The following is an 18,051-nucleotide window of genomic DNA, read 5'->3' on the forward strand; positions in this document are numbered from 1 at the left end:
GAGTTGAGTTAGCAGCTTTCAGGTGCGTGGCAATGAACATGTCTAAAATGTTTTTTATCTGTCGCCGACAGTATAGTTTGCCAAAGATGTTCATAGTATCTCCTGCTGTGCAATCTGCTCTGGCTACCAAGAAAGGCGTTGTGGCTCTGGAAAGCACTGTGATCACTCATGGGCTTCCTTATCCGCAGAACCTAGAGTGAGTAACATTGTTGTGTTTTTTAAACCACTGTACAACTTTACCAAAATCATTTTTCGTGAGCTCATTGGGAAACCATTAGAATTTGTTTTACTTATCTTGTAGGTGGTAATGTGGAGAATATGAAGCTAATATCTTTTCACAATACACCTATTTCTCCCAACTCTTGGTCGCTGCTATTTCCCAATTTATGATAATAAATGTGGAATAAGTATGTACATAATTATAGGAGAATATATCCTACCGCGAGTCACCTCTGACTTCTTTCCGATCTTTGCGCTTCTAAGAAAATGTGTTTAGATGCTAAACATTCGTCAAACGCATCAGTTACCTGTTGCTTGCTGTTGCTGTAAAAAAAAGCGCAAAAACATGGTTTCTTTTGGAAACAGATGTTTCTACAGGAAAATAGCTAATTCTTCAACAGATGACGAGACGACAGACCTTTTTTCACAACTCACCTCATTTTAGTCACTATTCTAATATCTGACCATCAATCGATTCGTGAGAGCGAGATCTATCGTTTAAATGTAATTAGATGTTTGAAACTGATCACTAATGCAGGTTTTGGAAAAATTGTGTGCAGCTACAAATTAGCAAGGTTGGGTCCGACATAATTATGCTCTAAGAGTACATGGTTTTTGACGTGAACATTCTGCTCAAAAAGTAGGATGATATCTAAGCTTTCGTTATGTACATATTAGAGGTACCCACAAGTAATCAATTATTATTAGCGCGGAATACTCGCTTCAGTCTAGTTCAGAGCGTGAATGTATAAAGATGTGTTTTATGTGGCAATATTACAACTCGTGGCCTTGACTTTTGTCCCAATTAAACTGGAACTTTTTTATTACGCCGTTGTAAAAATAGAGAACAATCAACCAACTGAAGAACATTTACGTCATTGCATGCCGTTTCATTTTCGATCTGGTGTTAATGCGACGGTTGCAACGAAAGAAAATTTGTGATGTATGTGGAAAATTGAAAGTCATTGAGTGCCAACACTGGTTTAGAAAATCTTCCAGCGGTGATTTTGGCTTGTCTGAGAACGATCAAACAGGACGCACGTTGAGTTTAATACCACGCTTAAAAATGACTGGTGGAAAGTCATCCCAAGCTGATTATTCAGGAAATTGCATTCAGGACTTCATGCTACCTGGCCAACACTCCGAAGACATTTTCAAGAAATTGGGAAGTTTTATAGGCAGAGTATATGGGTTCTGCATCTATTGTAGCACGATAATGTCAGCTCACACGCAGCAAGATTACCCAGGAAGAAATAAGGTAGCTAAGCTGGGAGGTTTTACCATATCCCACTCCTCCTTATTCTCCAGACATAACACCATTTGATTTTTCTTTATTCCGACCAATGTAACATTCCCTAAGGAATAAAAATTTCAAAAATATCGACGAAGTGCGAGCTGATATAGAATTATATTTCTCTTCAAAGGAAACGAAGTTTTATGAATACAAGATTGAAACCCTCCCAACAAGATTGCAAAAAGTCCTAGATAATGACGGAGATGACATAGTCGACTAGAGATAAAATTAAGCGCAAGTAAATTGGTTTTTTTATTGTCGTTGAAATAATTTATTACCTACATGTTGGTACCTCTGATGCTATTCTGAACATTTTGGTACCTCTCACTGCTATAATTTCCGAAAATCTAAGATGTTATTGACTGAAGTATCATATTTCAGCCCAGAAAAGACATTAGTAGGGTTTCGTTTTGTAAAGTCTTTTTTGTAAAGTAAAGAGACTGTTTTGAGCGACATCTACGCTTCCATGTTTTGTAGTCGCTTAAGATTTTCGGATTTCTAGCGCCTTAAATCGCAACTTCGCTGTTTCTCATTATTTGTTGTTATGTTTGAAAATTTGTAAATGGTTATCGAACGGAGCGGCATTTCACAAAGCGCAACAACCTATAGAACAGTTCATTGCCTTCGAAATGTCTTAGAGATCATCATCACACTTTACGGCAATGAGTAGTTCTTGAGCGATAAAGTTTTGGCTTTAATTTACAAATACGTATCATTCAAGTTTTTTCACTCCCGCCTCGACCCACCCCTACAGCTTGCTATATTTATCCAAATCTCATTGTAGCCGCTCATATATCTTAGATGATAGTCAAATGTTCACCGCGGGTGCCGCAGAGCACAACCTATTTAAAAACGTCTAAGACAAAGCCATGGTATTTCACATTAACAAAAAAATTCAATCTACTTTTCTAAAACTAAGTTATTCAATCTCTAATATCAACCGGAAGTTGAGAATAACAAACATAACAAAATTGTTGACAAAAATAGTTGCAAAGAAACAACAAAAAGACATCTTCTTATACTATTACTATTATTATTATTACTACTACTAGTTACATCTGGTCTTGTTCTGCTAGTTAATGTTGCTCCTGTTCTGTTCAAACAACTGTTAAACTGCTTGCTCCACTCTTCTTGTAACGTCTTTAATGTATTTATAGAACATTACTGGAGTCAAAGTTTTGTAGAAAGTAAGGACAGCATCCCTGAACTGACCACGTTCTTGTTCATTCGATTTACGATTTTTTAAAAAATAAAATCCGAAATATTATGATTTTCTGCTGAGAGTTTTCATTGTTGTAGACCTTTCATTTTCTTTTGTACGTGGTGTTTCCTTTTAAATAGGTTGAAGCATGCAGCACCCGCGGCAATCGCTGAGTATCGCGTGAAATATATGAGGGACTGCACGGAGGCAACGGCGAAGAAAAATCCACAAGCTTACTGCTCAAAAACTACACGTGATCGGGAAACGTGATGATGATGTCTAGGATATTTTAAAGGAAAAGAACTGTTCCAAGCGCTTTGCACTTGCAAAAAAAGACACTCTACAAACTACTAACAAATGTGTGTATGCCACGAAAACACTACACAAAGATGAAAATGTTGCGTAGGGAGACCACAGAATCAACGCCACCCGCTTGGCAGCGATCATTCTACCACTGAACCACTGTCAAGATTAATGTTTAGAGGCATGAAACACTTGATAGGACAGGTTATTTTTAGTTATATGTTAGGGAATCTCTCTCGAGTATGTTCGCCTCCAATTTTACAAAGCAGTAAAAGTGATTAGTCCTTCAATTATGAAATAGCTTAAAAACAGTAGAAACGTCTTGCCTACATGATGCAGATATGTTTAAAAATTTTCTTTAGAGTATTCACAAATCACAAACCTATCGCAAAATTCATCACATCGTTTCTTGTCTTCTTGCGAAGAAATGATTCGATGCTATAGCTGAAATTGCTTTATCACAACGGGATTACATGAAGTAAATGAGATGTTGTAAGCTATTTAATAGATGCTGATGTTTGTAGTGAATGTAGTACTGACGTATTTACGAGGAAAACTATCAAATCACGAGATGTCTGATATCCGGGCTTAGTCGGACGTTCAGAATGGTAACAGCAAATAATGGGAAACAGCGAAGCTGCGATTTAAGCCGCAAAAATCCCAAAATCCTGTGCGGCTTAAAAAACCAGAAACGTAGATGTCGCACAAAACATGGTTCCTTTGCAGATTTTACAAGACAAAACTGATTTCTTCCGTTGAGCTGATATCATACTTCAGTCAACAAAATCCTAGGTCTCTTCAAAATAATAGTTGTGAGAGGCGGATGTAGCGCAGTCTGCAAGAGGTTCCGCTGTCTGCACGATCGATCGAAGAAAAATTGGAGTGAACGTGGTGGCGCATACAAAGCGGATTGATTAACGCCAGACACTTCATCCTTTCATCCTTTGTAGCTATGAGAGGTAATAAAGTGTTCGCAAATGTATGTTAGGAATGTTTAGCAATGATCCTGTTTTTCGAGCAGAATGTTCACATCATGTAGCCATGTATTCTTAGGATATAATTCTGTTGGACCCAGCCTTGCTAATCTGTAGCCGCAGCTGATTTTTTCAAAAACTGTATTAGTGCAGTTTCAGAACATCTAGTTATATCCAAACGATGGATCTCGCTCTCACAAATCGATTGATGGTCAGATATTAGAATAGTGACCAAATTGAGGTGAGTTGTGGAAAAGGATCTGCCGTTTTGTCCTCTGCCAAAGAATTCGCTATTCTGCTGTATCAGGAAGGATTTATTCGAAAGTTATGACTGTCGTGACAAAAAATCTTTTTCCTCACACATTTAAGATAACTTAATGTTAGTCGAACTCTCACTCCACAGAACAGTTTTCCCCTTAGCTACGCTAAAATACTTCAGAATCGTTCCAACCACTGTATCAGCTTCACTATTCAAAAGCTCTGTTTATATCATAGTTTGAAATAGAACTGCGAAATCTCTGGAGGAAATAATACGCAGCGAAGGATGCGAACCTGCAACAATTGCTCTAATAGACGGAGATGTTCACGTAGGCTTGACCAACACAGAACTGTCAAAAGTTGCCAACTCCATAGACGCTATGAAGGTGTCTCGCAGGGATATAGCTTATGCGTTGAACAAGGCAAGTTTCACCGACTGCAAACTTCAACGAACGCTTCCTGCGAGACTTAAAAAACGGAAGAATTTTGCTGTTTAAGAAAGTTGTTGGAGGAACGACAGTTGCAGCGACAATGTATCTGGCACATATGGCTGGAATAGAGGTATTAGCTACGGGAGGTATTGGAGGCGTTCACAGAGGAGTCGAACAAAGTACGTTTTTTTTTCCATAGTTTCCATAGTAGTTAGGTAATTTAGTGTCGCAAATGCGGAAGGGACATATGCACCAACAGAAAAATGCTTTTCTAAAGAGCCGGACACGAGGTTGTTACTATCCTTGATTCGTGGCTAGCGTTTCGGCAATATCACCTTCTTCAGAGCCTGAAAGGGTGAAATTGAACGTGATTAATCCGATCAAACGCTTTATCCGCCCAGCACCTCATAGCTACCAGTAGAAGAGAACATCGTACCTTAGGATCAGATGACTATCCTGCCACTGCTAGATACCTGTTGTGAGGTGACTAGCGCAGTCAAATATCGGTCTTAAACAGGGCGCGAGTTCCTGCGTGATGCAGAGACATTCCTCTCTGCAATTCATCTTTGGGCCCTTGGAGTGGATTCAAAAAGCCCCCAGAGCCTTGCGCGCTGCAATACTAGGTTGGCGCGCCAAAATCGTGATCTTAACTTCAAAATCTTCTCCATTATGACGCCGCATCCTAGGACCTCCTAATGCAATGGAGTGACATGAATTCCTTTGCCATCCAAGTGTTCTTTGATTCGAATACATAGTGGTCTAGCTGTTTCTCCTATGTATTCGTCACCACACTGCACACAGAAAATCAACACATATAAACAACACATGAACTCATGCAATCACCTTCGTTGTTATCCGGGCATATTTTGCACTCCGGTGTATAGCAAATACGATCCATATGGGCGATTACAAATGAGCCTTTGCCTAAGGTTACTAGGGAGAGCTTCACGATTGCAACCGATTCTTCAACTTTAGCTTTCCTAAGACACCGCCGGATGGCAGCGCTAACCTCATCGAAAATAAGCGGTTTACAAAAGGGTACTTTGTCCATACTCATATCCATATTTGTTTTCCTCTTTTTCTAGTGCTCTTTTTCTAATAGACTGCATAGGTGTGTAGCCGTCGAGCTGTAAGCTAGCCCTTGTCCTAGCAAGCTCGATAGATTCTCGTCTTTCCTCTCTTCCAGTGCAAGCAGAGGTGGCTGTGCGAAACATACTTCGAACTACCGACCTTTTAACTTGTGTAGGATGAGCAGAAGGAAAGTGAACTAGGATATTCTTATTACTGGGCTTGGGGTACCATTTGTCATGTGCGTTCTGTTTGAAATATGAACTTGGACGTTTACGAAGGGTAACCATTCTCCTCTAGGCTTATCCCGAGTAAACTTCGAACACTCCGACTGCTCATTTACTACCTTGAAACAATTGTCCATCTCTGCTTGAGACGAACAGACAAGGAAACAGTCGATATATCGACAATAAAGCAAAGATCGTGTTTTCCAAATCGGTGCCTCAATTTTAGCCGTGCAAGCATGGCGAGCGTTGGCGCCAACCGTTGTCTCATTGCAAGACCCCGATTTGCGCAAAATAGTTGCCTGACCATCTAAGGACAGTGCATTTGAGACAGTTCCTGAGAGCAACCATCAACTGCTCTGCGGAAAGGTTGATGGAGTTCTGCTGCTCAGCTAAAGACTCAAAAACCTCCTGCATAGCCGAATCGTTGGAGACGTTCGCGTACAAAGCAGCAACATCGAAAGACTCCATTACACATGAGTTATCAAAATGCGTGTTCTTTAGGTGGTCAAAAAACATATGGGTGTTGGTCTTTAGGGGGGCTGGTACGAATTTCAGCAGCTGCACCAGCACTATGTTTAAGTACCAAGCGATCCTGTCTGTGGGGCCTCCTACGCAACTAATGATAGGTGCTACCTTGAACGTTGGAGGATCTCCAGAGGCAAGCTTACTGTCAGAGTTCAGCTTGTGAGTTTTTATTAGAAGGTACAAGAGAGACACACAGACAACTCTGTTTTAAGCCGGATTGCAGTCGAGGGTGGTAAATGCGTTGATTTGCTGGTACTCATCCATACCCTATTGAGTCTACAGTGTTTCGCTAGAAATTCTTCGACAGTGGAAGAGCGATAGAAGGAGCTGTCTTGAAGGGGGCATAATGCGAAGGCTTTGTCTAGATGAGGAGAAATGGCTACCAATTCCCCACCTTTTTAACTAGTAGATAATCTGATAGTTTTACACTTAACAAGCTCGCGAACTTCCTTAATGCCACATATTGGAGTGATTCGACAAATTTGGACATGTTAGTTTTTATTTTACTTTTATCTTTATTTTATTTTATTTATTATGGACTTCGTTATTTCTACAGTCAATACATATGTACTATGAATGCAAATCCTAAAAGTAGTTACTGCTATGAGGTCTGGCTTAAAAGTGAGTACTAGTGTAAGAAAGTAACGTGCGCTAAAAAAATAAGAAATAAACCACAGGAGGGTTTAGTGATCATAAAAACTAATTTAGAAAAAGAACTATCAGAATAAAGAAGAGAAAACTCCTAAAAGCTTAAACAAATAGCAATTAAGAAGTAAAAAGAAACGAAAACAGGAGAACAACAAAACATGAAGAAATGAAGAGGAATAAGTCAGTAAAAAAATTGGGAAACCAACACACAACAAATGGGTGGAAAAAATAGTACGACAAATTTAGGATAATTAGCATGCAGTTACGATAAGCAAATAGAGCGAAGTCAGAAAAGCAGACCGAGGTCCAAAACCCAAAACGCCTTACTGTGTTCCTTATCCTGTCTTCTAGAGCTTAGATAAGGCTAAGGAAAACGTAGGGCTGTCCGTGCAGAAAAACACATTGTCAAGTGTTAAGCGAACTGAATGAAGCCATTGCTCATGGGAATTGTTTATAGCCTCTATTAAACAAGATTGGGAGTTATCGCCAAACTAACGTTTCACTCTCACACTACAAGAATCTCTCTGCTTGATTTGTCGGACAACCACGAATGTTTCATATAACCTGCTGTACACGTCGATACTGTGCAGCCAATATCAAGGGAAAAGACACGGGAGACATTCCAGATGAAGCCGTTTTGTTGAGGAACTGTGTAGAAAATTTTGACTCACTTCTGATGCTTTGCATACCAGCCGCTGCAGAGTTCCTGCTGAGGAAAAATAGAATGGCTTTGGCACTTCAGTGCATTCTAAATCAGGAGAGCCGATATCATCTTTGGTGACAAACTTTCTCTCAAAATCGTAGATCATAGCTATCCCCATTCTTAGCAAAAATTCCTGTGAAGGTGTTTAGCCGACTTTCTGCACCGTCAACACTCTATTGTTCCACACCTTCTTCAAAACCAATAAATCTTTGTTTGGACAAACGGACATGTGTGCGTTCAACTGCATCAGCTCAGTCTAGCACTTTGAAGCCAGATAAGTTATGTACTGCTCCAGCTGCGCACATACATGTGGCGTTATGTGAGAACCGATTTCGTCATCGTTAGTGTAATTCTCATAAGCAACTTAGTGGATTTTGAGGGTTTTGCAAGCTTATGAATTATAAGTAAATTAATAATAGTAAGTAATTAAATTACAAGTACATACTTGGTGACGATAGTTAACGACACACTTGCGACGCAGTGAGACTATAGTAAGCGTCGCGCAGTGGAAGCAGCTCTCAACCCATGTAAGGAAAAGCCTTACCTCAACGGATGGTCTGGGCATCGCTCCCATCGGGAGTATCTTTGAGAGGTTGAGGCCAGCGGAGTGGTCTTGATGTCGTCGTCCTACGCGTCCTCGATCGGCCTTCGGTCCGCAGGTATCCGGTGGCTTGGGTGCTCCTCGTGTGCTCCAGGCGTGGGCTCTTATGAGCCCAGCCGTGAGACTGCCCCGCCCCTAAAAGGAATATTACGGTATCGATCAACCTGCGATGGAGCGCATTATCCCCGTCACTTACACTATTCATATCAGTCTTCAAAAGCTAAATATCAACAATGAGTTGCTATATTGATAGAATTGCTGAAAAAAAAAAACTTTCAGATATGAAAGACAGGATTAAATGTTTGATAGTTTATGGGGCAGATAGATAAATAAGATAAGAGTAAAACTTTCCCTCAAAGGCATCACCAGACGAATCTGGGGTGATACGGGTTTCAGGGGGGTAATTCCTATACGGGGTCGTAAATTGTGGGTAAGAAGGTGATTCCGATCATCTCTCTCTGCATCAGTGTTAACGGACAACCCCCAGAACTGTTTCTTACGACGGCTTCTGTTGCAATGCGCAACCGCTGCGTCCCGCCTGCGATTCGTCGAAAACCCATTCGGATCGCAGGCGGGGGCGAGACACAATGGTTGCGCATTGCAAAACAAGCCGTCGTAAGAAACAGTCCCGGGATCGTCCGTTTACATCGATACAGGGAGAGATGAACGGAATCACCTTCTTCCCCACAATGCTTTCAAAGGCATCACCCTACGAATCTGGGGTGGTACGGGTGTCAGACGGGTAATGCCTATACGGGGTCGTAGATTAGCATACCACTAATGGTGAAGGAATTGCAGGAAAGGCTAGAGATGGAGTTGTAGATTGCGGGATACGAGGTGATTACACTCATATCTCCCTAATCGTCGTAAGAAACGGCATGGAAGCCGCTCTAGCACCTACAGGGTACGTTATAACGCTATTGTATGTACACTTTCCAGTCCCCTCAATAGTCTATTTATAGGATTCACTTGAATAGGCTTTTGAGAAGAGATCATTAACGTTCGACCACTCACAAGTGGATGGATGCGGCGTGTCCACAAGAGTGGCACATTGCAACTGAAATCGTCGTGAAAAAAAAACGCCGTGGGACCTTCACACCCCTTTTTCTAGTAATCTGGAGTTTTCCCACCAGACGAACGCCGTGGGACCGTCACACCCCTTTTAAGATAACCGGCGTTGGCCCCAGTCGAACGCCGTGGGTCCCGTCACACCCTTTCTTAGAAAAAAAAATTTTACTCGACGATTAAAGAGAGATGAAAAGAACCACCCGCCATCTACAATCCCAATCTCTAGCTTCTTTCTCCTTCTTCTCACTACGTCAGATTCGTGGTATGCTGCTTTTGAAATGCCCCAGTATCTCCACCTGCAGTACTGTCTCTACCGACCATCTACTTCTCCGGCGAAAGTAAAGGATATGAGAAAGGATACCATTACTTGTAAGGATAGCTTACTGCCCACAATCTTTGTACACAGTCATGGACAACCGCTTGACAACTACTTCGTTTGTTGTTGCAATGTTGTATCGAGAAAGGTCATTAGTATTTTTTTCCATAGAAGACAATCCAGACAGGTTTCTTTGTGCGACCCGCAATGAATGATTTCTCTTTCTCGGTCCTTAATAATCCTTCATCATCGTGTTATCTATCGCACTAATCGGTTGTTTGATTAGACAATGTGATGTGATAGATCGAATGCGACAATGTTATGAGGTTTTGCTCAAAACAGAAACAGACAACAAATCGGTCGTAGTCCTCACGCGATTTTGCAATGTTCACTACAAATTAAATATTTCACTCAAACTGGTTAACTATATCCACAGTGAGAGTGATACCTCTCCAGTGAAATCTTCGTAAACCTGGAGAGGTATAGAAGAGAAATTGATTAGTCCATAAAGTTGATAGCGCCGACAAAGTGGATATGATATTTATGGCGCCCGCTGGGAAGATTTTAATAAAGTCAACATAGCACGAATTTGACGATGTTGGAATCTTTCCGCGGAAAGGAAGGGTAAAGGGTGTAGATCACGAGTATGACCGTGATGACGCTCAACCCCCGAACTGTTCTGAGAAAAAACCGCCTGAGAAACCACCTTGGTTATCGAATTCTTCTGCGAGGGGCCCTAGTGACGTACCACATTTGTGAGATTTGATATACGGGTCTGCCAGCGAGAGGACAAATGTCAGTGTGTTGCAGACGGTGTCTCTTTTGCTCGCTGGCAGGCGCAGTGCGTACCACTGCACTCGCAGGAAAATTGGCTCGCCAAACCTGTCCTCCATGCAACTTTTAAGAGATTTGAGAATTAGAGAATTGACCGTGAGAGCGCTCTTACTCGTAATCTTCATCCTAGCCTTTTTTCCCTGGAAAGATCCTAACAATCCTTAAGCCGAACAGCAAGCGCGGAAATGTCAATAAGTCGATAAGACCGATATTCTCAGGCAAGATGGGTATCGCCTTTGTGGCTACCATATTCCAGCACTCTAGGTGATAGCGTCTACAGTAAAACAGCTCTTAAATCGTAAATTCAATAGTGGTTGGTGGAAACTAAAAATCTATTGAAATTCAATAGTGATTAGTGGAAGGACCAACACTTTTCACAAGGAAGGTGACCTATAATCCCAATATGTCTGCGTGTGAGGCTGCAGAAAGACCATTTGTTGAAACTTGGATGCGGAACACATCTACGCATATGCATAGCTTCAGATTCTCTGCTTTAATATAAGTATTGTACTATTCAAGTCAACAACACCTCAGCATAACAACTTTCTTTGCTGTATGTGATCGTAACAAATTCTTTGCTTCCTTCTAATTCTTTAGCTTAAAAGTTGCGATAGTTTTATTTGAGTATATTAAAAAATGAGTCGTATAGCGCTATCTTTAATTCTGCAAATAGTCCTTTTTCAGCATTGGACATATCCGCGGATCTCGTTGAACTGGCCAGAACTCCAGTGGTAGTGGTTTGCAGTGGTGTTAAAAGCATATTGGATATCTCCAGAACAGTAGAATTTTTGGTATATATATATTATATATATCATAAGCGGGTGTGGCGCAGTCGGTTGGAGGTCCGCACGGTCGAGGGTTCGAAACCGCCGTAGTGCAAACCAAGCCTTTCATCCCTCCGGGGTCGATAAATTGGTACCAGACTTGTCTGGGAGGATGAAATCACTGACTTGATCATTGACTGGTCCCGCAAGTCATTGTATAGGCCAACACGCGTTCCAGAACCTCAACGATTACGAAATCAACCAAAACGTGTTGGCGCATCCCAAATGTTTTGATACGCTAGTGACTTTATCCTTATATATATATATATATATATATATATATATATATATATGCTCATGTTGCTTTTATTTACCATATACGTTCTTTCCACGTTTCAGGAGACATATTCTGTCAACTGCATTGTTTACGGGCTGTGTAACTATTTTCCCGGGTTTTTCATCAGACAAACACCTACACGAGGCCAGCTAAGCACTAATGACCTTGCAGACGTTGCGCAAATCATGGGTAGTGTTTTGCAATTTCACTGAAGCTATTCTAGACTCATAAAGAGGCGAATACATCTTTTTTTTTTGAAGAAACATCTAAAGAGTTAGGATTATGCGGTGGAACTATCCTAGCCTGTCCCATTCCCAAGGAATTTCAGTTGGATGGAAATAAAATCGAAGATGTTGTGCAAATGGCATTGAAGGAATCGAAGTGTGCACTTATTCAGGAGCTCTTAGTTTTTATCTTTATACAATTTGTTTTTAGAGAAAAGGGTATCCTATCCAAAGATGTCACTCCATTTGTACTTGGACGTGTAAATGAGATGACTTCTGGAGTGTCGATGAGGACAAGTGGGTTTGTCAGCGCAGAGATTCTTTTGTGCTGCATATAAAGAAGAATATTCAGACATCGCTCTTTTAAAGAATAACGCCAGAATTGGAGGTCAATTGGCGAGTTCGCTTGCAAAGCAAAAACAGTCACGCATAGTTCTTGCGATACCCTCTGAGGAGCAAAATGCCAAACCAAGCAAACGTCCAAAAATTGTTAGCATCAGTTTTGACTACTGATGAAACTTTCCAGATTTGGAGACTTTGTGATTCGTGTTTGATATAAGGAATTTTTGCAGGTTATTATCGGAGCGACAATAGTAGACTTTGAATCACTCACTGAAGAAGAAGTAAAGGTATGTGTTTCGAAACAGTTTTTGATTAGGTACTCAAGAAAGGAAGACACTGCAGATTCCTTACTTGGTCTTTCCTTGGAGTTATTTCGTCGAATTTTTTCTAGTATCCGAGGAATGCCAAAGGTGTCAATGAATATTTTCAGAATGACGGAGCTTCATATGCTGGGAGGGTCACAAAACGATGTGGTGGAGTTGGTAGAAATCATGCTGATGCGCTTACAAGGTACATTGTATCCTTGTTGGTTTGTGGAACAGCTAATACCTAAACTGAGAGCACGACAAGGTCAAGTTGGTTATGTCGGCAACGTAAAGAAGTCATCACAGCATATGCTCATAAAGAACGTGTAGGAAGAAATAGATGTTCAGCTTGTTGGGGAGCAAAGCTTCATACTTGTAATTCATCCAGATGTCTTAGAACCCTTTTTGAGTACGACTTCTTTGAAATGTATGTAGCGTTTGTGAAAATTTTTGATATTATGTCCTTTCCGGACTCAATGGAGCCTCATGGACGGTTAGTAGCAGTAGTAGCAAAACAATATATAATACATCCTTCTGAGCAATACGGATAACTTTATGTATCCCAGTCGTGTACAAGTGTATAAAGGAGTTATGTCCAGAGTTCAGAAGTGAAATTAGGAACATAGTGTGGGAGGAAGTTATTAGAACGACAAAAAAGCAAACTACCCGAGCAAACGAGCTTATAGGGCCTAGCGTTATGCACTAGCTACAATCTAATCCCAGACTTTTTCAACCCGTAAATTAACTAGAAAGTTTTTCTTTACGAAACTGTATTGAACGAGACAAAGCACTTGCCACTAGAAATCAGAAGAAAAAAGACAGTAGAGTTTACAAGCATTACAAGTAATGCTCAACGGATTATAACATTTTTATCTCTATATCGTTTCTTAGTTCGAGATGATGAGGAGATAGGTAAGCATTAGAGTTAACTGGCGGAAAGACCAAAATCCTCGGCCCTCCAATGGATACTTTGTAAAATGTCTGAAGAACAGAAGTTGCTTAAGGGAAAAGCAAACTACCCGAGCAAACGAGTTTATAGGGTCTAAGGTTATGCGCTAGCTACAGTCTAATCTCAGACTTTTTCAACCCGTAAATTAACTGGAAAGTTTTTTTTTACGAAATTGTATTGAACGAGACAAAATGTTTTTCTTTTGAAAAACGATGCCTAGAACAACGTAGTGCCACTAGAAATCAGAAGAAAAAACACAGTAGGGTTTACAAGTATTACAAGAATCTGACAGAAAAGCTCTGTATAGAGCGGAATAAAATCTCGTTGACACTTGAACCAATGGTTCCGTGTATTTTGAAATATGTGGTGGACGCAGGTTAGCCACTTCGGAATGAACTTTAGTTTTAGTCTATAGTTTGTCGAGTTTATGGTATTCCTCTTGTCAACAAAGTATCAATCTCTCCATTTTCTGGAATACTAATGAATAAGCGTGTTGGAGCCGTAGAGATGTTAACTATGTTAGTTCATGTGGTCGTGTACATTGTGTTATTGCCATTGTATGTAATTTCCATGTGTTGAGAGGTTCTAAGTTACCTGCCCAATGTACGTAGCAATGTTTGGCACAGTTGCCATATTCTGATTTGCTTTGTGGGCAAGTATGCGGTTCAATAAACCATCTTCACAACTGAAGCAAGTACACAACAAAGTACATGTGGTTCAGAAACAATGACGTTAGGCGTGGTGACAGGATGAAGGATATAGTGTCTGCCGTTTAACAATCCGCATGGGCGTGGTGTGCCCCACGTTCACTTCAATTCAGAATCGTTTGAGGTTTGTGAACGTGTAAGTGGCCTATACAATGACTTGCAGTGGCTAGCCGACGTGTCAAGTCAGTGTTTTTGTCCTCCCAGACACGTCTGGTACCAAGTTATCGACCCCGGAGGGATGAAAGGCTTGGTGAGCACTGGGGCAGATTGATCGTGCAGACAGCGGAATCTCTTACCGACTGCGCTATACCCACCTTATTCTCTCCATAAGCAGCATAAATATTCTTTTTGGCTCATGCAACTTCAACTTCTCGTTTGGACTAGAACCAAAGAATGTTCAAGAAAATGTTTTATTTTCAACTTGACCCTTTTTAGTATAGAACCAAATGAAAAAGTAAAACCTGATCAACTATTTAAAAAAATGGAGAGAAGTATTTGCGAAAAAAAAAACGCGGCTGCAAGCAACAACAAAACACATTTGAAAAAAAACTATTAATACGAAGAAATTGTCCTTAAAGGCTGAATAAAATAATGGGACAACCCAATCATACATCCCCATACATATATATAGCCGGGGCAAAATGACACAAAGCACCTAGCAGCTGCGCAAGCGGCTCGATGCGGTGTGCTGGAAAAAGTGGTAGGAATTGAGGAGAGACCATCGCGAACTGCAGCAAAGGATGGTACTAACAAGAGTCCTTCTTCGATCCTGATCGTTACGCTCCACCGTGCTGTGTCAACCGCAGCCGCTAAGCAACTGCATCGTGCTTTATATCGTCTTGATCCTTCTATAACTATCTGTTGCGGAAGCATTCTACCTTCCAGTAATTCATCAGCTTAAGTCTATGTCAATGAATTCTATAGTCAGTTCGGCGACGTGATCAGCACTCTTCTAATAGGGACCTTGATCGTAAACTGAATATAAACATTTAATTAATTGTGTTATCAGTGGTTCGCAGTCTGCTAAGGATAGCGATCAATAAAAGAAGTAGATATTGTTAGTATGCCGAAGAATCACTGGTGTTCACCTAAACATTTTCAGCCTGGGGTGCGATGTATCATTCGTTTCAGTCGTTGGTAATGATGACAACGGGAAATACTTTTTGGATCAATGCTCACATATGGCAAGTTTTTTTTTAATTCCAGCATCTGAGTTCCTCCATGTAAACATGTTGATGCAATCCCTTTTTTGTTTCTGTATGCACCTGTTGATCTGATACAATTTTAATTTTCACTTTAACTTTACTTCTCCGTCAAACTATTTCTAGCGTCAAAATGGTGCACACTCATTGACAAAAAGGAATCATAAAGGATAAGGGATAAAGTGCACGGTGTTGATTAATCCACATGGGGATGTGCCCATGCGTTCGACTTCTACTCAGCCTTCGTTTGAGGTTCATGAACGGTCGTGCAGCATTAGAATGACTTGCAGGGGGCTAACCGTGTCATGTCCGTGCTTTTATCCTGATAGACAAGTCTGGTACAAATTTATCGACCCCAAAGGGATGAAAGGCTTGGTGGAAAGACTTTCGCGAGTTCGAACCTCCGACCGATTGTAGCCACTGCGAAAACTATTACTGACTTCGCTAAGTCACCGCACCGTTTGTGTGGTGGTGTAGCATTTCTCGCCTTCACAGCAATTTCAAGAGCATTCCTTGGCATGAAAGAAACAATGATAAGACACTAGCATCTCATAAAACAGTGAAAGCCCCAAGAATTGAATTCGAAAAATTTTCGGGTTGCGGAAGTATCAATGGTTATAAACCCCGAATTTGGAGTGTGGCCTCGTAAAGGCCATGCATACTCTAACAAGACGACGCACCTGTTTACACGAGCTTCACAGTTCAAAACCGGTTTTGCGACAACGTCGATATGTTTGCGCCAAAAAAGATTGGCGCACAAATGACGCAGTCTCCCACCCATTTGGCTATCACTATTATCATTACTGATAGAGTGTGATTAGCCGAAGCATGCTTCCAGACATCTCCACGTCTCATTTTACAATTCAGCGGGCATTAGTAAATTCCACGGAATAAAACGCAAAGAGCATCTTCTGTAGTACGCTATCACTAATTGTCACTTCAACTGATGTACCGTACGTAGTTCTCCTGACATGCGTTCGTCCGATCCTTCGATTCTTTGAGGATTAACAGCGTCGGTATCCAATGTGCATAAATAGTATAGTTTTTTTTTTTCGCAATTATGTGCTGTGGAATGGTTGTAATCATCAATTTGCACATAGTTTTCGTTGAAAGTGTCGAAAATTGCAATCTAACATTGTTACAATTTCTGTTATCACCCCTAACGGCTTGGGCACACTACCTTTTGTCCTTCTCGGAAACTTTCTAAGGAGTCATTAATTACTCAATTGTTTGTCGCTGAAATATAACGAAGTTGAAGTTTCTAATTACAGCTATTTGATATTATGTTTTGTGTTTTATCTATGAAAGTAATTCTACAGGATTGTTCTCGAGTGGAAATGGTAGAAGATCTGCCTACAGCAGTCTACACTTCTGTTAATGTTAGAGGGGAAGTGCAATTCGGCATTAGTTCCATTGGTGAAATAGTTAGTCGGATAAGTCCTGAAATGGTATAAAGATTCTGTTTCCTTCTATGGTTTGGTACACGCATAATCATAGTTTCTTCTTTAGATTTTGCGAAACGAAGACGTTATTTCGACTGCAGAATATGTTCTTTTCGATGGCAATGTTCCGACAGAGACCATAACCAAAATAGTTGACTTAACGCGCTTTTATAAAGGAAATGGTGCGTAATTTTGGTGAAATGTTAGTCCGTTTGGTAATTATGAAGTCTGCCAAAATTCTACCACGATTCCTGCTTTCCAAAAAAAATTCTACTTTTCTAACTACCGAATACCACGTTATGGTTGCACATCCTCTTCTAGGAAAATTTAGCGGCTATGGGCCGGAGGAGAAAAGCAGTCCTCTTCACTTATCTTGGTTGTCAAATTTCATGTCTCTGAAGATTACTTTGAGGACATGAAGTTGATGTTAGCCCAAAGAGTCACATTCCTCATTAGCCTGAAGAGGAAATTTTCAACACACATTTTCAGTACTCAGTACTTGTAATTCATCTCGTCCACGACAAACGATTATTATAAAGAAAGAGAAGACGAGAAAGGTAGTCGATGTTAAATAAGCACACCTTAAGGGATACGAAATATTAGGTGAAGTAAAAAGATCTGATCGTTTTCACTAGATGTCTTTAGTGAGCCATATCTGACAAAGAAAACATCTCATAGGGTCATACTATACGGCGGTTTCAAGGTGATATTATGAGAACAAAAACCGAAAAAAGATGTTCCAATCGCGGTGGGAAGGCCCAAACGATCGCAAAGCCCAAATTAACGGCCAAGGTTTTGCTGTGTGTTTGGTAGGATTGGAAGGGATTAATCCACATTAGGTTCCTCCCATTGGGTCAAACACTCATCTTGGACCCCTACTGTCAACAGCTGACCAAATTGAAGTAGCTGATCGACGAGAAGCGGCCAGAATTGCTTCAACGCATGTTCTGTTCCATAAAGAAAACGCCAGGCCACATGGTTTGCCCTCAAATTGACGCCTGACTGTAAGTACCGGATACCCACTACTTTTGACTCCTCTCATACTCACTATTTTCCATTTTCTTACAGAATATTCTCAAAACAACTCACCCCAAAGCAAGGCTGTCAGA

General features: G+C 40.8%; 1 protein-coding gene across 4 annotated transcripts; it reads left to right on the plus strand.

Annotated features, from left to right (window-relative positions):
• Positions 1 to 86: 86 nt before the first annotated feature.
• On the plus strand, positions 87 to 17,398 carry RB195_022088 (uncharacterized protein; the record flags this gene model as incomplete). 4 transcript variants are annotated; one of them, XM_064209096.1, is made up of 13 exons in its annotated part: positions 87 to 196; positions 4,497 to 4,671; positions 4,748 to 4,859; positions 11,355 to 11,461; positions 11,995 to 12,152; positions 12,207 to 12,292; positions 12,348 to 12,484; positions 12,568 to 12,624; positions 12,768 to 12,847; positions 15,401 to 15,482; positions 16,820 to 16,948; positions 17,010 to 17,124; positions 17,355 to 17,398. In XM_064209096.1, 13 exons carry the CDS (start codon positions 87 to 89, stop codon positions 17,396 to 17,398), a joined length of 1,392 nt encoding a protein of 463 aa, XP_064064977.1. The 4 variants fall into 4 exon arrangements, with proteins under 4 accessions (XP_064064977.1, XP_064064978.1, XP_064064979.1 ...); XM_064209099.1 differs by lacking the exons at positions 87 to 196; positions 4,497 to 4,671; positions 4,748 to 4,859; positions 11,355 to 11,461; positions 17,355 to 17,398 and adding an exon at positions 11,957 to 11,960 and having other exon boundaries at positions 12,032 to 12,152; positions 17,010 to 17,132; XM_064209098.1 differs by lacking the exons at positions 11,355 to 11,461; positions 11,995 to 12,152; positions 12,207 to 12,292; ... (5 more) ...; positions 17,010 to 17,124; positions 17,355 to 17,398 and adding exons at positions 4,215 to 4,232; positions 11,834 to 11,874.
• Between the last annotated feature and the right edge of the window lie 653 nt (positions 17,399 to 18,051).

This window comes from Necator americanus, chromosome X (genome assembly GCF_031761385.1).
Source record: "Necator americanus strain Aroian chromosome X, whole genome shotgun sequence".
In the NCBI taxonomy this organism is placed as follows: Eukaryota; Metazoa; Nematoda; class Chromadorea; order Rhabditida; family Ancylostomatidae; genus Necator; species Necator americanus.